Below are 21346 nucleotides of genomic sequence, written 5' to 3' on the forward strand. Positions count from 1 at the left end.
AAATTCATAACAGCAAAAAGAAATGATCCTGATTTTTTTTTTTTCCTAAACGTCTGACTGAAGGGAAAAACTTCCGAAGCGACCTTGCACACTTGAGTGCTAAGCCAACGCTCTTTGCCAGCTATGAAACTTGTTCTAGTGCTAATTCTACAACTTTTAAACATTATGAAGGGCTGCATAAAGTTAACTGCGACAGGCAAAATAACTCAAGGCCTAAAACTGATGACAGGTAAAGGTAAAATAAATGAGGGCCCAACACAACACAGACGATGTTAAACTACAAGTAGGTTACATTAGAGAGCATCGTGAGCTATGCTTCTGTAGTGTAGTGGTTACGAACGAAGCCTGAAGATTGACAGTTGGTTTGTTCAAAATTTGGAGTTTGTGTGTTTTTTTGTTTTTGCGTTTTGCTTTGGGATGTTTTTGTTCTCTAATATGATCAATTCTCTATCAAGCCTTTCACGAAAACCTATTGGCTGCCAAGCGAAATCATATAATCTAGTAGTTTCAAGAAACCATTTGTTTGACATGATCGACTATGTTAAAATCTAGGTGGAGCTAATTTTTTATGCACCTTGTTTTTTGTTTTGTTATTCTTTCTCTAATATGAACAATTTTATGTCAACCATTTCATGAAGACCCACTTCTATACACAGCGATCTTAGACAGAGGTAGGTGGGTGGGTGGTGGATTATTCTTTTAAAGAGGGAACTATTAACTTTCGATCATTTCTCGTCTCGGGCACGCTAGCTGTTTTTTTTCTCTGCACGTGGCATCTGTTGACAGAGCTGGCTGCCTTTCCGTAATATAGCCTCAGTTGCTGGCTCGGCGTAAAACACCATTCCCCCCTCCCCTTCTATCATCCAAACGTACGTGAGACAAAGGCCTACAAAATATATTGGTCATGCTGATCTGTTTTATAAAAAATTTTCTCTGCCCTCTACAATTGAATGTGAGGTGAAGAATCTCTTCTCTTCCAATTAAGGGCAGACATGGGGATTTGGAACAGCACTGCCACGGAGAGCTGGTATGGATGACCCAATGTTAGTGCGAGATGCAACTGTCGTGCTGTTCAGTCAAATGCTTGTGTTAACTAATGGATCGCAAAAAAGTTTGTGTAGGGAAGGGGGATTATATATATATAAGGTTATATATCTAGTTATATATTAAGTATATCTAGATATAAGCATGCGTGTGTCAGGGGTAATAGAAAAAAAATGTCCACATTGCTTCCAGGTTATCTGTGAAAACACGAGGTGTCGAGCACACGTTAAATAGTTTATTTCCAATTTTTTTCGTCGTTCTTGTTATTCTTACTATGCATACTTTTTGTCATTTAAATATCTTCCTTTTTGCATTTTTATTTTCTGTTGTCAGTTTGGAAGACTTTTTTAAATGTCTGACGAACTATGTAACGATTATTAAAAACAAATGCATGCAAAGAATGGCATTCGAGCAGAATAAGTGTCACATAAAAGTAGGGGGGGGGGGATTGGTGTTTTACGCCGTGCCAGCAACTGAGGCTATATTACGGAGAACAGCCAGCCCTATAAACAGATGCCACGTGCAGAGAAAGAACAGCGTGCCCGAGACGAGAAATGAACTCTGGGCATGCAGCCAACCTTCACTGTCTTGGTGACAGGCGCTAACCGTTGCGCCACCGGACTGCTCACATAAAAGTAGGGGGTGTATTCAGATGAAACATGTTCTATAAAAGAAGATTGTTGGCGTTATGCTCTTAAAGGTTTTGAAGTTCATCTGAGAAACCCGGCCTCTTACATAAAAAGAAAAAATTTGCATGGGTATGTATATTAAGTGTAAAGAAAACACACACAAACATATACATATTTATTTAAAGAAACATCAGAGTACAAAATGTACAGTAATATTGCCAATATGGCCGAAACAAAAAACATATCCAATGCTTTTAGGCGAAGGCACCAAGAAAATTAGGATGCACTAAAAACATAAAAGGCCCATCTACAGATTCTATATCAGCATCATCTGGATGTATTGACACATCCATGCCATTTCTGCCAGATGCATTCAACCTGCAAGATGAATCAAGTTGTTCAAATACATCAGTCTTAACCAGTATGTGATCCTCATAAGAAGATACAGAATCTGTTGAGAGATAAGGGATGGTAAGCCCATGTAAACTGCCAACCAAATCTGTTTTATCATCTGCAAAAATGGAAGGCATGGTCTGATCAGATCTCTCACGACTCGTCTGAGTAGTGAACAGCTGCTTCCTGCAGCGAGTTGGTTTCGTAGCTGCTCTTAGTTGTTTAAAAACAGCATCATCTTCCATTCCAACATATAGATTTGCTCCATGACCTTCATCCACTGAAGCTTTAATCGTTGTTGTTGGAACTACCTTCACGTCTAATTCTCCAGTCCTTTCAAACCATTCACTTTCGAAATTATTGCAGCGCAGTTGATGCTCTTTGCCAATGTCAGGGATGTTTTGTTTCACTAATGATATTCCATCTGCCTGATCACTCAATCAGTGGCGTAGGAACCAGGGGGGCAGCGGGGGCAGCCGCCCCCCCAAGGAAAATACAGGGGGGGCAGGAATATCCTTTTGCCCCCCCAATATTTGAGACGTAATTCCTCACAAAGAGCAAAGAACCAAAGAAAGGTAGGGGAACGTAGAGAGGAGACGGTCATCACCGTCACCAAAAGCGGGCCCTGAGGCAAGTGGAGGCTCTAACACCTCTGACGATCAGATCGGGACAGTCCGTTGGTATTGTTTGCCATGCTAATTGCAGGCTGTGTTGAAGCCTGAGCGAAGAAAGCAGCCGGACAGTACACGTACATCGAGTGTGGTCTCCCTCCCCCTCCCCCATAATGCGACGCCTTTTCTTTGGCGGTTTTCCTTTGACCAACATAAAACATCCCCCACCCACTCGCTGTCGCCCTAAAATTATCTGCTATCGCTTACAACCATAGGGGCCGCACTGGTCATGGGGAACACAGAAAGCCAGTAACGAATTAGTTGCATACCAATACCCCAGTCTTGCCAATCAGACAGGAACCCTTACACTTTGTGAAAAGCTAGCGAAGCACGAGGACTTCCATCTCACTAGACACCAACGGTTTAGTGCGAATTGACGGCTTTGACTTCACCTAAGTAAGGCAAAGACTCCGAGTCCCTATATTGGTAGTTTTCTTTAGAGACAGAGAGACTGGTATTATTGCTATCTACGACTCAGGGGGAAGTGCAAAAGTAACATTTCTAAAACTACACAAGGGCACTCTTTTATCATCAACGACTGTGGCTGGTACTCAACATAAGTTATCTGTGTTATACTGTTTGGTTTGTATATATGTGTCCGTTTTTGGTAGATGGCCATAGAACGTGTCGCATCGCTGGCTCAGCACCGTCGGGTAGCGGAGCGAGGAAGGGGTGGCCCTGCGGCCATTCCCACCCTAGTTTCGTCCCCTGGCCACGGTGGTCTGGCCAGTTTATGGCCCTTAATTATACGGTAGCCTGCGTCCCTTCCTCTCTGGTCTCTTGGTTCTCTTTGAGGTGGATGGGGCTATTTCCCAGGTGTGTGGACACCGAGTCAGGTATAGGGCTGTGCCTCTTTGTAACGTGTTTATCTCGCGGACGCTGGCCCTGTGGGTAGGGAAAGGTTCTGGAGGTTTCTCGAAGCTATAGAAACCTGCCACACAGGTATATGTGGACTGGGAAGACGGCGGGCGGAAGATGAATTTTTTGCTGGTGGAGACCTGTGCCGTCTCTGGGAGTAGTCGGTTTGCCACGTGCTGTTGTACTGTCGCTGGAACTGGCGTGGTGTCTAGAAGAGGGTTCCAGCAACCATTTCCCCGCGTTTGTTGTGAGATAGAACAAAGCGTGTCACGAGCCGTTGGTGAGTAGGCTTAATTAATATTTACCTTTTTTCCACCCGATGGCTACCCTGGCCAGTATGCGTTGTGAAGCGTTAGCCGGGAGTCATTCTTTAATTTGTTTTTTCTTATTTAATTCTGCTTGCCTTTAACAATAACAGCGTTTGTATGCTACCTCAGTGTACGTGCGTGCGTGCAGTACCCCCCCCCATCTTTTTTACGTAATGTGCGAGTGCGAACGCCGTTCACTGTCAGCAGGGAGTTTGCCCCCAACGCCAACATCTTCCTACGCCACTGTCAATGGATTATATTCATTGCCATCTGATTTGAAGGCCAATTTATAGGAGAGTCTGGACTGCTATGAGAATAACATTCACCTCTTCTGTACAAACGATGCTGGATTTGTCAACATAGAAGACTATCCACCGGTACTGCGTACCAGCTTTTGTCTTCTTTTTGCCCAAGAGGCTGGAGTGAATGTCTAGGTGAAAACTTGGGCCTACTGTACATGAAACTCATCCAATCTTGTTCTGCTTTCCTACAGAAGCTCTCATTTGAAGTACGGCGAAGATAATCATGGACGAAAGATTTATAGTTTCCCACAAAGTTTTCTACAGACTTTCTGCCTTGTGTTTGCCATGCATGCTCTTTTTTCATGGACTGAGAGATTTTCTTTTTCTGCTCACCTTTCCCTGGCAGCAATTCATTTTCTTTACCTTCACAGGGTAGTCTGTTGGATCTTTTGTGCAGCAGGCCATTCTTAGGGGACATCTCTGCAGTTTGTGTTACGTTTGAACTTTCATTTTTCTGTGATGTTTCCTTTATAGGCTCGCATGTTGGCGGTGTTTTAGAGTACCAAACACTATGTTTAGTATCCAAGCTACAAGCAGTCTGAGTTTTGATGCCAATTTCTGAGAGTGGTGGAAAAGCTTGATTATACCTGAAAAAGATCGGTACTAAAAATTAACAAAATTTACAACTAAAGAGACAGACACTTTCTAAACGAAATAAAAAGTAATAAGGCATTTGCATGGGAATGTTGTGATATTTCCCCAAAACGATCTCCTGAAAATTAAACTAAAGCCACTGTGTTTATATTGTGAAGATGTGTATAACTTTTGCGAGATCGAACATCATGCCCAAAAACAAAATCTGAACTCAGAACTAACAAGATGAAGGCGGCAAAAGCACTATGCAGAAAAATGAAAATATTGCTAAAAAGCCATTACACACATTAATACAGAGCTTAATCAACATGCAAATTACTACTTACCTTTTCACATTTAATATGGAAATATATAAAAAGTGAGGGCAGAGCCCATCTCATCTCCCTTATTTCCTTTCCCAACTCTCTACCAAATTTCTGAAAGCTGGGTCAAGCCTGCTGCACCATTTCTTTATCAAGTGTAAGCCTCTCAAATTTAGACATCAGTGCATCTAACAGATATCGGCTTCCTCAAACACGCTTTACAGCCACATTACATATTTAGCATCACAAACAAACAAAATGCTTACCAGTTTGTGCCATTTTTAACTCCATTTACTGAATTCCCTGGACAAGATTGGATGGTAAGCTGTCCCGCTACATCTGCAGAATTACAATAATGCTTATAACAACAGCCAAAGATAGTTTCTCACTGTATCAAAGCAACTGCATATATGACGAAGAAGGGCAGGAGGAACGAGTAATTACCCACTTACAGACTGGGAATCAGCAAACCATTTACTTCTCTTAATCTTCTCTTCTGTTTACGCATCACTTAAGAGAAAGACACAGGCCAAAAAAATGAAAGGAGTGCTGCATATTATGTGAATAACTTTAGCTTAATGGGGTACTAACAAACGCATCCACCAACACATTCCATCTCAACAAACTGTCAGAAGAAAATTAAGGTAACCATGAGTAGGGTGCAGGAACATCCAACTCTCAAATCTGCTTACCTTTCCTTTCTCTAGCTTCACCTATCCGCAAAGACAACTCATTAATAAGGCTCTTGACGTCACTAGATTCATGACTTCGCTGCTGCATCTTTAAAACAACAGAATTATTCTATGAATCTACTCTTATTAATACAACCAAACATTTGTGTGTGCAAGGATGACAAATACAACAAATATCAAATAAGTGCATTTCACAATTATTCCACAAGAATCAAACACCCACTCTTACCCCAACTCAATAATTTAAATTTTAAACTTAATCTTCCTGTAAAATGTCTCCCCAAAATAATTGTCTCACTGGAGGAATTTGTTGGAAATACCAACTAAATGTTTTCTAAAGTTGATGAACAAATATTTAATTATGTACCTTTTTTTTTTTTTTGAAGTGCATAATATATGTCAAAATGTCTTAACCACACATATTATCAGTAGGACTATACATGCTCCAAGCGCGCTTTCAGCCAGTTTTAAAGACCATCCCAACTCGTCCAAACTCCTCAGCAATGCTTGCCAATGAGGCCATTACCAACTGCCACTTCATTAGGCTTCTTTGTGCCACAGTTAAACGTTTTACAACAAATGCCTCAAAACTCCTAGGCAGCAAGCAGGTCTGTTTGAAACAAGCAGGGGGAAATAACTACTTAAGTTTGATTTTTATCCTAGGACTAGCAAACTCCTTACATACAGTTTGGCTTAGCTGACAGGTAAGCCTGCTTAGAAATTAACCTTAATTGCCACATGGCTATCCATTTTCCAGTACAGACCTTGATACCAGGCTGGTGCCGGATCAACAGTAGGTAAATTGGATTAACTGTGGTTAATGATGGCAGTTGTTTTTCTTGCAGTTGAAGTCCCTAATATAGGCCCACTGCTTAACTACTGAGTATGGCACCTATAGCTTGTTGTGGCAGCCACCATAACTTTTACAGCAACATTTGCTTAGGCCAGCCAGTTCATAAGGCCAGCATATTCATGCCTCCTTCCAGCCATTTCTCTTCAAAGGACCTGAGCAAAACGAAACATAGTGAACATGTTAGACAGCATTCATCAAATCTAGAGTTTTGAGATTGAAGCTAAAAAATGCTTTGCATACCACAAAACCTTTAATCTACCACAAACACAGAACTAAAGATGTTTGGATGTCAGTCATTCCTTTGTCAGCAAGATCTGGGCAGCATCAGGCAATCGTTTTATTGTGTTTTGAAAGAATGCGAATTTGTCTGACTGAGTTGTTAAGCCACCTATGCTATGACACTTGTCCTCATTTCAAGAATGTAATGTCAAGTTAATCATATTGATCCGAGTTTTAAGTATTACCATTATCTTTATCTACAAAATTTGAAACTCAGTATTGCATTTTCCTTGCAGTATACAGTAATCCCTCGTTTATCACGGGAGATGCGCACCAGAACCACCCGCGATAACCGAAAATCCAAGAACTAGAAACAGTATATTTATTTATATACTATATTCAGGCTTTATAAACCCTCCCCCATACTTTTACGCTAAATAAACCTTTTCCATCTCCTCAATAACCATTCCCACACTGTTCTGCACATGTATTGTACCTTTACAGCAAACAAAACAAGCTCATAATATGTACTGTACAGTAAACCAGTACTTGTAATAGAACAATAAACCAACAAAATCCCTCTGCCAAACACCCAAGTAAAAAATTGTATAGTGCTATATTTTGATACACTTTGGGCTTTTTCTTTTCATTTAAAAATTCATAATATATTTATATTTTCCACTGATCAAATCTTGCAGAAAATACGCGAATTATTTTCCCATTAATTTCTTATAAAAACCGCGAAATAGTGAAGCCGCAAAAGGTGAAGCGCAAAGGATTACTGTACTTGTAAAAATCTTTTATTCAGCTTCCAGATAAATACTGAACAGGAAACCTTTATGTATTTTAGGACTTTAGTAGAGGCAATGTAGTTTAATAGTATCTAATATACTGAACATAAAACTCAACAAAATCTTCAGTATGAAATTTATATAAGCCTGTGGTTTTGCCATTCGGGACTTTTGTGGTCAGTCCTTTTTATCATGTTTACTTATCGTAAAGCCTCACAAACAAAACAAAAATGGAAAAAGTAATTAATTAAGAAAGCCACACATCCATGCAGTGATACACATAACTTTGGTAATATACATTTTGAGCACGAGTATCTGAGCTGCAAAACCTCATGGCAAAAAAACAGTTAAAATAGTAATAGGACTATTTCAAAGAAATACAATAATGGTCCTATACACCAAAAACATGCTATTATTATTATGACACCTGTCTTTTCTATAGCTACACGATCACGAATACTTACAGCTAGTCCCCTGCTAGTCCGGACTAAACACTGGTTGCACTGCTCTGGACTGAGCTCGCGACTGTAGTAACTTCGGACTGTTCCACAACGACCTAATATTCGTCCGTGGTTCCACCACAAAACAAACTTTTTACACGGGAGATTACTCTTATATCTGTCCCTTTCTCACGCCGGCTGTGTAATAGCCGGCCTTGATCTGCCCACCCGCGGCCAATGACGACTTGACCTATTATAATGTTACGCCAGAAGTTACGCAATTGCCTGAGCCATTTGGGAACACAAAGACCTGTCAGTCTGGGGTCGGTGTGACCACTGGGCACCACGGGGGCGCTGGAAAGGTTGTGAGGAAACCGCGGAAAAATGGGATGTATGGCCCTGGAATGTTCGGCGGAGATAGATCTGAGAAAGGCTTTTTTGACTTGGAATTAAGTGAGAGTGAGAAACGGCAGGCCAGCCGACGAGTGAAACTGAATAAAATCTACAGTTGTGCGGCAATTTCGATCTTTGTTGTGTTCTTGTACGACTAGCCCACCCCTAACATAACCATCAGATCAAGAGTGAATTAAGTGTTGGTTACATAACATCGATTAACATTAGAAACCACCTGCATTTGACGCTCTAGCCTCTACTTATTTGAATAGATCCTAATTGTTTCTCTTTGATTTTTTTTTTCTTTCTCTTTCGCCGTCCCCCTTATCAGACCCGAGAACGATAACTCATTGACACTATGAACTGATTGTGCCTGTGTAGAAATCATGATTATTTTTAACCCAACATGCATTGGGCGTGTCGATCCATCTGACTGAGAGGACTGCATGCTGCACGAGACCTTTTTCAATTTGTATCGTCAAAACTTGACCCATTCCATATATATATATTATTTACGATTGCCTGAATTGATTTCCTTTGATAACTCTAACTCAGAGGGATTTTGTAAAACTGATGTGTCACATGTTTAATAACAGCCTTCACTTTGTAGTAAAGTTCCATATACTTAATTAAAAAAATAATTTTCTTCACACACACAAAAAAGAGACGTCGCTGAAATAAATCTGAATATTAATTTTAAAGAAATCTTCAACACCTCAATTCGATAGTCAAGAAACTTGTCTGTAAAACAAAGTTTATCAGAACTGAACACACTTGGGTGAATGGAGTAAAAATCACAGACACTGGGACCGCCGTCCTCGTAGAAACAACGCTACGCGACGTAGCTCGTGATTGAAGGGGAAACTACTCTTAGTACTTTCATCATGGCCGGCGTAAAGATAGTCAAAGATGTGGCGGAGTTTGACAACCTTCTTGTCAGTGCAAGAAGGTAAGATATGTAGCAGTAAACACAGTTAATCAAGTATTTTCTGCTGGTTTAGTATACCCCGCTCCGTTTCACTGATTCTCCTTGGCTTGAAATAAAATTCTTGGGCTCACTCTCGACTATCTTACTTCTTTATTTCTTGTACTAAAAAGAAGTCGTGCTTAAACCTTACACAGCTTACAAGCCTTAAGATTCTAAAAGAGTATCTTCTGCTTTTTGTGTTATATATTTCTTGGAGAGCCGAAAGGAAAGTGTTTTAATGTATGATCAGCTTTGTGTCATGCTAGCACATTTTTAGTTACTTAATATTAAAACAAAAGTCAGCTAAAACTCTCATGAAATTAATGTTAGAGATAGGAAAACTTATAGATTGCTAGGGTTTTAATTGTAGGGCTCACATATGATATATTGATGCTTTACTTAATTATTAGCAGTCTAGCCCATCTTGCTGACTATGCCAGCATCATGATGCTGTCTAGACCATCATCTTGCTAACATTTTACATAAGAATCATATTTCATTAGCCAGTCTAGCCCATCCTGCTGAGATGTCAGAAAATATTTATTCTATAGTTCTACCCAAATGACCCCTTCCCCAAACATAAGTTATAAATCTGAGACATTTAACACTAAACATCAAAGAAGTAAGTAATGCAGCTCTTTTTGCAGAGGAGCATATCTGTTTGGTCATCATTGGGGGCTATTTTGTGTTATGTGTGAGATAATTCACAATGTGGTCAAGAGCTCTGGGATGTGCAGCGTTATTAATTGTGGCACAAGAGATCTGATGATTACATGATAATCAGATCAGATGTTCTGATTACGAAACTTGCAACTTACTTTTAAGTTGTGCACTCCACTTACTTTTTTCCTACTTATTTTGTTTTAGCCAATTAGTTGTGGTTCACTTCTGGGCCGACTGGGCACCACAGTGTAACCAGATGGATGATGTGATGAAGGAACTTGCTCGTGACATGCAGTTTGTCAATGTTATCTTTATGAAGGTAGGATGGCCAACTTCCTACAGGCATGTCATATTCTTATACAGACCTGTTAATAACTGTATAAGTGTTACATTTGAATCTCTGTTCATGCTTTTTGAATTTGGCACTTTTTAGATCTACTTAAATCCAGCATTAATTTTCTGAGGAAAAAAGTTATGCATATAATGACAATCAGTTCATATAAATGATGTCAATAAGGACAATTCTTTATTGTCATGGTTAGGTTTAATAAAAATACATAGCTCTGACAAAAATATTTTAAGCAGCTTATAAACACAATTTTAATTATCATTTTTACGTCTTATTACTTATTGCTTTTTACCAACATTATTAAGTGAAATAGCTGGCTATGTGTTTTAGCCTAAAGATTGTAACCATCAAGAAGGTCCATTTAAGCCCTGGGCAGTATGCATTGTCAGGACATGTGAAATATAAAACTAGATAGATTTTTAAAAATTTTATTTCTTTTACAGGCATAATTCATTTCAGATATGTTCATGCAAAAGTAATTATCTCCCTTCTAAAGGCAGTAGCATCTACTGCATCTTCAGCAAATTTAAGAGACAATATTTTTGATAAGCCACTAATAATTTTTAACAGGTGGCAGCAGAAGACCTGGCAGATGTTTCACATCGATACCAAATTGTTGCTGTTCCAACTTTCATTTTCATTAAGGTATGCTAACCTTTTTTTTATCTTAATAGTTTAATATGTCATATGTAAGATTACTCTTTCTTTTTTAAATTAACCTATTCTCTGTTTCAGATAAATGAGATACCTCAAACTGAATGATAACTTAAACAGATGAAGATGATTGATTAAATGCTTAAGATACTATGCAAATGGCTACAAAGTCGAGTACTTCCTATAGGTTGCGTCTTGCATTATAGTTGATTTAGTTGTTGTATTTAATAATGTACTTACTAGGATTGTTCCTTGACAGGATAAAGTTCAGATTGATAGGCTTGATGGAGCAAAAGCTGCAGAACTGACAGAGAAGGTGGGAAAACATGCCACTGCTTTGCCCAAACAAGATCCTCAGCCAATTACTGGATCTTCACTTGCTCAGGTACACATCATACATTGTGTTTTGTATATGTGCTTGCGCATGTGCATTTATGTTTATGTGTATGTGTGTGTGGAGTGGGAAGAGTGTTCAAGTCCTTGTGTTTTAATATGAAAGCCACATGAACTACAATAGCCAGCAGTGACAGGTTTGTCTATCATATTGTTAATCACTCCATTTAACATCCACCATTGAAATAGTCTATTTTCTTCTATAAAATTTATTGCATTTTCTGTCACCAGGACTTGAATACAAGACTAAAGAACCTGATTAATTCTGCCCCTGTTATATTATTTATGAAAGGAAGTGCAGAACAGCCACGCTGTGGTAACACTATCATTTTTTTTCTCTGTTGTTAAATTTAAGCAGATCATGCATGCTCATTATGTAACTTTAACTAAACAGATGGTAAAGTTAAATCTTTAAATGAACATCTTTTTACCAATGTGATCTGCCTTTCCATGTAACTGGATTTTGTCTCCTTTTCTTTATTTAGTTTTGTAGTAAAATAAAATTATTAAATATGATGGATCAGGTGGGTCACACAAACTTGATAATTGCTGAAGTATTGCCATAACATTTTTCCGGTCTGATGTCAATGAGCTAACCTTTTTGGTCACAAGAGCTATTAGTGATATGTTAGTTTTAGTGATGTGTTAATGTTAGTGATGTATTAGTGACTGGACTAACCTTAGAACTATTTTATGTGAGTTATGCCCTGCTTCCCTCCTTCATTTCTCTCCCTTTCCCCAACTCTCAGAGAGAAAGTACCTCTTCAACGGCTCAGTCAACTGGGGGAGGTACACTGCATCACATAGGTATCAAACCAGATAGTGTTCATTTCTTCAGCCTTGAATGCAGTACTCTAACCACTTCAATATCCACTTCTCCTCTGGTCCAGTCTTCACTTAAGTAAGTTAGTCATATGTTCTCAAGAGAACTAATGCATTTCAGGGTTTAGCCGACAGATTGTGGAGCTCCTGAATCAGCAAAATATCAAGTACAGCACCTTTGATATCCTGGCAGACGAAGAAGTTCGGCAAGGTGTGTAAATATATAAGGTGGTGCACATTTTATATTATTTTATATGACAGCGAAACAAGGTAATGGCCCTTTTGCTATCTTTTGGTGAATTTTTAAAACAATGTACAGTGTGAACATTGTGGGATAGATTATTTAGTGCAAGGAGATTGAAATTTAATTGATGTATAGTGCATGCAGTATATTTAGTGGTGTTGAAGTTATGCATCTTTGTCAGTGGTCACAATTCAGTGTTATTATAGGTTGTGACTCTTGCCTTGTGTATGTGTATAAATATATTTAAAAAGAAAGCGAGAGTAGCACTGATGATATAGGAACGGCCAAGTTGTCAGTAATTCTTGGGTATATTGTCTGCTGCTGCTGCTGAAGAAAGCACCTGTTATTATCAGAAGTCACAAAGCAGTGCTGCAAACTTGGTCAAGGTTGAATGCTACAGCATAGATTGGAGATTGTAAATGGGATGTCAACTTGCTAGTTCTGTAAAACATTTTGTCCCTATAGTTTTAAACATATTTTCAACTACTGCGTAGAAGCTTTCAATAATGCATTCTTTGTTTACTTTGTGTATGAGTGAATGTTGTAAAAGTAAACACACCTGCGAATATAGGTGCACGGTTGTTGATAATTTAGTCTATGTATGATTTATGTAAAGCACATTGAGCAAATCTTTGGAAAGATGCTGTATATTATTATAATAAATGTACATACATGCAAAGTTGATCTCACTCCAGTAGCATTCATGGGCTAGTCAAATATGCTGACCCTGCAGTTTAACCATAGTTTTATGTTATCAAGTGAAAATATCCCATTGATATAATCACTCCAAGGATATTGATATAGAATCCTTATAATCAGAGATTGCAGATTAAAATAAGTAAATTAATCACCCGTCACGTGATTTCTCCAGGACTGAAGGCATACTCCAATTGGCCAACTTTCCCACAGCTGTATGTTAATGGAGAGCTAATAGGTGGGCTTGACATTGTTAAGGAGATGGTAGAGTCTGGAGAGTTGAAGTCCATCTTGCCTGCTTCTGTTGATCTGAATGCAAGGTATGCCTGTCCATGAGCTTAGGCTGCACTCTGTATGATGGGTGATTCGTTTCAGACAGAGGCACAAGAAGGGAGCTATAAACGGGTTTTTTTCATGAATCAAATTATCTTGTTTGTTGATCATCTTGTAAGATAATGAGCCTGTTACATCGTGAAAAATTAACCTGTAAAAAATAAATATTAGTTATCCTTGTGTCTGTCTCATTTGCTGGGTTTTCTGGGTGCATTTTTTCAGGTTGAAAGATCTCACAAACAGGGCTTCAGTCATGCTGTTTATGAAGGGAAGTCCAGAAAATCCTCGCTGTGGCTTCAGCAAAACCATGGTGGGGATTCTGAATGAAACAGGGTGGGTACAATAAAAGGCTGGCTATAAGTTCTTTTCAACGTAGAAAGGAAAAAGCATATCAGTTTTAAACACATAACCTTCATTTCAAAAAACACACAGGCTTTCAAATGAATATTTTGTGGACCGTGTTTGCATAATAGACCGGTAGGGTAGCCATGAGGATGTCTGCTATAACAAAAAGATAAAAAATGTCAAGGCCAGAAACCCTTGGAATTTTTAGCTGTCTTCTTGATATTCCTCCGTGATTTGCTATACTAGTTGAGATGTTGATCATGGATATGTATAAAGTAAATATTTTTATAGTGCTAAGATCTTTACATATCCTTTATATCTCCTCCCATCAGTTAGAATTATGTCCGACAACAGAAGGTGAGAAGTATGTGAACAAAGTTGCATTGCTGCTTAACACTTGTTTTGCCCTAGTCTGTGAAAATCTTGTCTGCTTCTCAAACAGAGTGAAATATGACACATTTGATATTCTTGCTGATGAGGAGGTTCGACAGGGGCTGAAAGCATTCTCAAACTGGCCCACCTATCCCCAGCTTTATGTGAAGGGAGAACTACTTGGTGGGCTAGATATTATCAAGGTGAGACAACTGCATTTTGCATTTGCATTCATGGTTATGGTTTATGGAGAAAGTTTATTTTGAGACACAATAATGGGGATTATTATTTGTTTATATTTTTTATCAAGCACTATGAGCTAACCTTTGATGGTGGGATAAAGCGCTCTATAAATTAACTTTATTATGATTATTATTGTTATTTTATGTACCATCTTTCAGCTTGCGTCCTTTTTTTTTCCTTTTTGGTGTTCTGTTGTAGTCCTTTTATTACTGTCCTAGATCCTTGTTGTTTTGTGTATAGGAGATGAAAGAAAATGGAGAACTACAGGATGCTCTGAAATCATGATCAACATGGCGAAGCTGATAAAGTGATGAGGGAGTTGACTTTGTGATGTACCAATCATCACTTCAAACAGAGACTGGACTATTGTTTTCATTCACTTCTTATCTAGAGTGTTTAAGGTTGTGGAGGGGATGGAAGAAACAGGATGTTTCATTCGGTCCTAAACTCTTTAAGTGCTCAGCATTTGCTGCTTACCAGCAGCTAATCTTGAAGTTATCTTTAAAATTTTCTATTCAGTTATCTCCTATTGCATAGAAGAAGTGCTGCAATCCAAATCAGATTAAACTCTCTGTGGTGTTGCATAGAAATGTATTAAATCAGAATTGTTAAGAAGGCTTGGTCTGATTTAGAGAATATAATTCCCAATGCAAATATAGGGGTTTTAGTTTGTTATTATGGGACCTTTTACTATGACCAGGTCCAGTCTGTAATTTTCCTGTTTTTGATTTTGATAGCATGACACATGAGAGTGGTAACCACATATACGTGTCAGTCTTTGAATGTACTGAAAAACAGATTGGATTATTTTTGTGTAAATATATGTAGGAACATATTACCTGACTGTAAAAGCTGTTGCTGAAGGTGTACATGTGTCATTTTATCTCCTGTTGAGTTTTCTTTACACACAACTGTTTCTATCTCTCAGTTTACAACACTGCACCTAGAAACAAATGCAGACAGGTGCTTTCTTAGGCTTCCAGTCAATTTGATCATTTACAAATTCTGGGATTCAGCCGCACATGCACCAGTCACTTTAATCATGACTCAACCTCAGAACAATATACAAGGGGAAAAAAACATCTATGTTTCAAATGAAAGCATAAAGCTTTCAAAATGTGAAAACTGATTTATATTGACACTCCCAGAGCAAGATGTAAGTGTGTGAACCAAAAGGGGGGAAAAAACATCAAAATTCACTTATTTCGTGGCCGAAATACCGCATAGTGATGATTTAATCGAATCGACTTAGCGCTGTGATAGAATTGACTTGTTGAGTTAAATCGACTAGCCTTCCCCCCATTCTTACTTCCAGGAACGCCGCAATGTGTCCATTGAATGACCCCTCATTAAGTGCACTGTGCACTCTCTGATGGTAGACATGTCTTTGTTTTGAACAAGTTGTGTAGCTTGTAAAATCTGAAAGATCACTCCCTCTGTAGACACGCAAACACTAATACATTAATACCTAGCAGAACTATATACCGTACTCTTGACCCACACAGCCAGTCAGCGCGGCCTAAGTGGAACACAGGTCACCCACTCCTATCCTTATTCTTTCTACAGATAGGGATTTGGATAGAACATAGCGGATGTGGAGGTCATCACACATGCTAGTGCTCCACGCGCAACATGCATGTGTTAAAAACAAGTTTATAGAAGTAGAGACATGGTTGTCAACTGCCGTTCTAGACGGATGTTTTCACATAGACAAACATGACAGAATTCTCACCCTGCACCCCTATTGTCACGATATCTAAAATTAAGATCGAAACGGGAAGATATGAGATTTTTAATAATACAATTTTTTTAAGGTAAACAAAATCAACAACAGGACCCACTTTGTCCTCCATTTGAAGAATAAATGTCTCTCCCTCCTTCTACTCACCTCCCCGTGATAAAGAGACGTTCTCTCTCCTCACTTTTTATATCTCTCAGGCTGCTTTTGTTTTATACCGCCTGAAAAGCAACATATTTGTTTTCTTCGACATCTTGTTTACTTACGATTTATTATTATTTATGCAGTTTTCCCATTGCTATCAGCAGACTCCATTTTCTACATCCCTCGTGATGGAGCAAAGGTCAAAACAATAAAGTGCAGTGGAGTTTTTTCTCATTCTCTCTCTCTCCTATTCGTTTCCCTCTCACGTGCACACAATATTGGTACATGCTGAAAGGCTTGCATTATCTTCGCGTGCGCTTTGTGAGCAAAAGAGAGCATGAATGTCACATTATCAAACTATCGGCAAGAAAGCAGACTGCTACTCTTGCACAATCCGCGGTCAGAAATCGATAAACTCCAACAATGTTTCATAAGACGGTACGGCCGGCCGACGGGACAAGAGGGTATAGTCATGTACCCCGGGTACTCAGCCAGCACTGAACAGAGTCGGTTGCGAAATCGACCTTGTCACGCGGCCTACAAGTGTTTGTCCTTCACTGCTAGCAACGCCGGTCGTTTCACGCCCGGGTGGGTGTGTCTGCCAGCACGGATCGGGATCCACCCTATTATTCATTGACATCACATGAACCACTCCTAGATCGCGCTGAATCTCGAGTTTACTCTCTTCCTTGAAAGACGGGGGGCGCGGAGGTGTAGTGGTTCAAACACTCGCTTGTCACCACTGTAAAGATCGAGAGGCTCTGGGTTCAGATCGCGTCTTGGGACACTGTAATAACACTAAAATCAGCCATGTAGCAGCACTATAACAACAGTAAAAACATTTCACATGAAATAAGAACACTGCACAAGAAAAAATAACACTAGAACGAGCATACAGAGAACAGCACCCTAGGGAGATATGAATTGGTAACTGATGGGGGAGGGAGACCAGGGAGTCCACGAATTTTGCTTCGCCAAAAACCGTCGGTGCACCAATGTGAAGCCGGTTGGATGAATCAAAAACTTCTGCATTAATGGGTCTAGTGGAGGCAGCTTAGTCCAGATGTGCATGCTTGTGTGTGTGCTGCTGTTTTACTAAATGAATTAAAAATGAAAGGACTTTCTATTGTTGTGAAAGAGCCTGCAGGCCTGATAAGAAATCTTTCTTATTATAGATTTTACTCCTTCGCGGTGATATGACCTGCATGAGTAAATTATAGCTGACTCATTTTCATTCACCCTCCTACATTCATGACTAGCTTGAGTACTGCCTTTATTTGGGTAATGTTTGTTTGCCTGATAGTCCACCTCCGTCCAAATTTGTTTGGAGTTAGACAAAATGTGTGGACTTATGCAAATTGCCAATATCAAACCCATATATGGCTGCTGTCTGATTTAATATAAGATTATGATTTAAATTATTTCTTATATTTATATTATAATATATAAAGAGACAAAAATACACTTATTTAATTTTGTTCATTCCAGTTTTTTTTTTCTGAGTTATTGTAATATCTCAGTTACTCATGTACCACCACAAGCCTTGAACGCAAAAGCAAAATGAAAAGGCAGGAGGTTAAAAAAAAAAAAAAAAAAAGGAAAAGAAAGTTATCAGTCTTCAAAGAATTGTAGACGACCACTACTAGAACTACCGCTGCCTCCAGTAATTGTAGCCAAATCTGCGACGACTGTGACACATGCAGCAGGGTGAATGGTCTAAACCAGGGTCAAACTCAATTTGTGGGCCGCAGTGGAAAGTAACAGGCCAGTCAGCGGGCTGTTTTTTCATTAAATTTTACGAACACTACTGGCAGTTAAATGTTTTTTTTTTTTTTTTACTTCCACTGGGGACATGTCAGGCCTCTTTTCACTCTTCGGATTTTTTTCTGTAGAAGGAGTGCGATGCACTGACCATTCATGTGTACACAGCTCTGAAATGTTCATCTCATAGACAGGCCCCATTCTCATACAATCGTGTAAATTCAACACACATCTACACCTTCTCACACATAAACATAGGCCTACACCATCAGTAGGGGTTAAGAGATTGTTTACATTGATCTTCGTCTTTTTATTGCATGTATTATTATTTTTTTTATTTTAACCCTAGTAGACCCAACGTATAGACCAAATTATTTTTTTATAGTCTTCTTGCACTAATTCTGTATTTTATACTTAATCGTTTGTGTGTGTGTGTGTGTTTTGTCTGTTCTACCTATATCAATATATTAACTATATTTAATATGTATGCGAACAAGAGTATCCTTGCTGCACTATGACCCATCTTGTAGTATTCATTATCATGATTACATCCTGCAGGCCGTAAACATTCAGATGCTGCTAAACCTGTGTGAAAATAAGGTAGAAGGCACAGTGTCACCTCTGGAAACTGTGAACAAGCTAATTAAATCTGAGGCTGTTTATGTTGCTATTTTTGATAGCTCGATCCTTCGTTGGAGACGCAATTTCTTGTTGTTATTATTTATATACCGACGTAGAGGAGCATGTAGCAGAAGATCTAAATCTCTTCACTTGTTGAACCTCGTAAACTCGCGTTAGTTCTCGCAGTGATCTCGCTCTCGTTCGAAGATCACGCTAGTTCTCGTTGTGCTCTCGCTCTCGTTCTCGCACGCTCTTTTCCTTCTTTTCTTTGGCCGTTGAGAGACCCTTCCCTCTATTATTGAAGCTACTCGGTCGACTTTCTAAGACATTTTTTTCCAGGCTAGCAGCTATATATAGGACTTTGTGCTATACAAAAGTGTTTCAGCTTGTCTGGTCAGCAGACCGTGTAAAGGTGTGCTCGCTTGACAGACAATCGTTCTTTTGACCGAATACGTCGTCTGCTGTAAGTGTTATTTTGCGGATAAACAATACATGCTTCTGCGCCGCTCTCTACAAAGAGGCAGTGAATCGATATTTCCCAGGAGCACGGAAGTCCGTCTGGGAGCAACTCATTGTTTTCTCAGCACCTGTTTACGGCAAACGGATAAATTTAACATCACGCGGTTCTGAGGCAATCAAATGATTCAAATGTAATCGCGTTCTCATGAAAGGGATCAACAGCACGTGCTTGTGACGGAAGACGCGGGAGAGTTCAGCTATGGTTGCTATCAAATGTCGGTCACTCGTCTCCTAGCAACGCACGCTGCATGTGTTTATGTAGGTCACGTTGTTGAGGGCGGCGCGACGTGATGCAATGGCTGTCTACTCTCGGTCTCTCTACCTCAGCACTCGGCGCGCGCCGGTTCGGTATCCTGTGTTGCGCAACAAACTTTTCCCCAGTCGATTCAGCTATCGGGAACGGGTACCTGGCTCCAGATAAACCTAGGTCGAGAGAAAGAGACGAATGACAACTCTTTACTTGGGAGGGTAGCAGAATAAACAAAAGAAGGTTGTTTTTTTTTTTTAAACATAGCCCCCGATCTAAAGAAAGGAAAAAGAAACATTAGATTACTGTAAAAACAAGGCGTGTCAAAGAAGACGCTTTTTTTTGGGGGGGGGGGGTTGCTCACTGACTTGCAAATCTTGAATGTGATTAATATGATTATGAAGTTTATCCTATTCTGAATGACTCACTTTCTTGTGATCACGATAATCGGATGAATCATTCTTTCAATGTCTTGTTTCTTGTTGAGAGTTGTCTTGTCGCTGTGTTGTGATGTTACCACTGAGTACGCACATGTGTGTGCATGGCTGCACTCACGCACCCCCTTATTGTTTCCGTTATGTGTGAGTGCCAATTAACGTCGTTCACTGTGTCACCATGGAGTTTCCCCCTCCCCTCACAACAACAACAACAAGAAGCCGAGCATCTTCCTACCCAATCCTACGCCAATGTCACATAAAGTTGGCTCTGCGAAAAGTGAGGTCTTTTACACCTCAGTCCTCATGCAACGACCTTAAAAAAAAATAAAAATAGGGCACGACCTTTACCTTTACCTTCTACTGGACTTCAAAACCAGCTAGAAAGTGCATGTTTGTCGTATTGTCAGAAACTCAAATCTTACAATAAATATGAATAAGTCAGGCATAGTGGTTTCATTGCAAAAAGGAAAACCGGTTATGTGAGGGGAGAAAGCTTTGGAAATGCTATAAATGGACAAAAATATCTTGACATACTTTACATGTGTTTTTATACATGCACTACAATACCTTCTGAAGCTCAAATTGTCTGTGCATGTATGCTCAAGATACTTTGGCCCTTTAATGTGCATAATCCATCCTATTTAGAAACATTTATTGACGATATCAAGTCCATAATGATCTATCTCTTGGGGATCTGAGTGCAGATACTAGCATAATAGAAAATGTGCATTTGTTGGCAATGAAGAAATTCCTTAATGTCATCAGCAGAACTCCTAATACAGTGATACCTCGGTTCTCGAACGCCTTGACTTTCGACCAAATCGGTATTCGACCAGGAAATTCGAGAAAATTTTGTCTTGGAATCCGAACAAATATTTGGAACTCGAACATCCGAACGTCCGAGATGAGCCGAATGGCGTTCATTTCAGCCCAGCGCGCCTTGCTTGCGTCATCAGTGACAATAACCATCCCCCTTCCCTCCTCCCTCCACATTCATTCCCTCCTGCCATAAAGTTTGGTACAGGTACAGTAAATGAAACACAATTTACTGTACTGTACAGTACATTTTATTTATTTTTTTTTTGCTTTAATAAATACACTTTTATTTCTTATTTCTTGTTGAGACTCATGTTTTTCTACATATTATATACAAATTAGACCAGTAAATAGGCATTTTGTGGGGCTTGGAACGAATTAATCCAGTTTCCATTATTTCCTATGGGTTTCATTGCTTCGGTTCTCGAACAATTTGGTTCTCGACCGTCCTCCCGGAACGAATTATGTTCGAGAACCGAGGTATCACTGTATA

At 39.3% G+C, this 21346-nt stretch overlaps 2 protein-coding genes across 2 annotated transcripts; one reads left to right on the forward strand and one right to left on the reverse strand.

Moving 5' to 3' along the window:
• Window positions 1-3804: 3804 nt before the first annotated feature.
• Window positions 3805-8418, reverse strand: LOC112564848. Its single transcript, XM_025239920.1, has 5 exons — window positions 8121-8418; window positions 6558-6798; window positions 5794-5881; window positions 5368-5440; window positions 3805-4792 (listed from the first exon to the last, which is right to left on the reverse strand). Exons 3-5 carry the CDS (start codon window positions 5879-5881, stop codon window positions 4258-4260), a joined length of 696 nt encoding a protein of 231 aa, XP_025095705.1. The 5' UTR covers window positions 6558-6798; window positions 8121-8418; the 3' UTR covers window positions 3805-4257.
• Window positions 8419-9290: 872 nt separating this feature from the next.
• Window positions 9291-16686, forward strand: LOC112564847 (glutaredoxin-3-like). The gene is made up of 10 exons (XM_025239919.1): window positions 9291-9438; window positions 10324-10438; window positions 11039-11113; window positions 11382-11507; window positions 11747-11831; window positions 12459-12548; window positions 13453-13597; window positions 13833-13943; window positions 14398-14530; window positions 14811-16686. Exons 1-10 carry the CDS (start codon window positions 9374-9376, stop codon window positions 14853-14855), a joined length of 990 nt encoding a protein of 329 aa, XP_025095704.1. The 5' UTR covers window positions 9291-9373; the 3' UTR covers window positions 14856-16686.
• The last annotated feature ends 4660 nt before the right edge of the window (window positions 16687-21346 follow it).

The sequence above is a fragment of the Pomacea canaliculata genome, linkage group LG5 (assembly GCF_003073045.1).
Source record: "Pomacea canaliculata isolate SZHN2017 linkage group LG5, ASM307304v1, whole genome shotgun sequence".
In the NCBI taxonomy this organism is placed as follows: Eukaryota; Metazoa; Mollusca; class Gastropoda; order Architaenioglossa; family Ampullariidae; genus Pomacea; species Pomacea canaliculata.

Excerpts from the sequence above, each read along its gene's own strand:
- LOC112564848 (XM_025239920.1), bottom strand. The coding sequence starts at position 5,881 with ATGCAGCAGCGAAGTCATGAATCTAGTGACGTCAAGAGCCTTATTAAT. Across the intron at positions 5,441-5,793 it reads TGAAGCTAGAGAAAGGAAAG|ATGTAGCGGGACAGCTTACC; the intron begins GTAAGCAGATTT and ends GTAATTCTGCAG. Across the intron at positions 4,793-5,367 it reads GTTAAAAATGGCACAAACTG|GTATAATCAAGCTTTTCCAC; the intron begins GTAAGCATTTTG and ends GATCTTTTTCAG.
- LOC112564847 (XM_025239919.1), top strand. The coding sequence starts at position 9,374 with ATGGCCGGCGTAAAGATAGTCAAAGATGTGGCGGAGTTTGACAACCTT. Across the intron at positions 11,508-11,746 it reads CTGGATCTTCACTTGCTCAG|GACTTGAATACAAGACTAAA; the intron begins GTACACATCATA and ends TTCTGTCACCAG. Across the intron at positions 11,832-12,458 it reads TGCAGAACAGCCACGCTGTG|GGTTTAGCCGACAGATTGTG; the intron begins GTAACACTATCA and ends AATGCATTTCAG.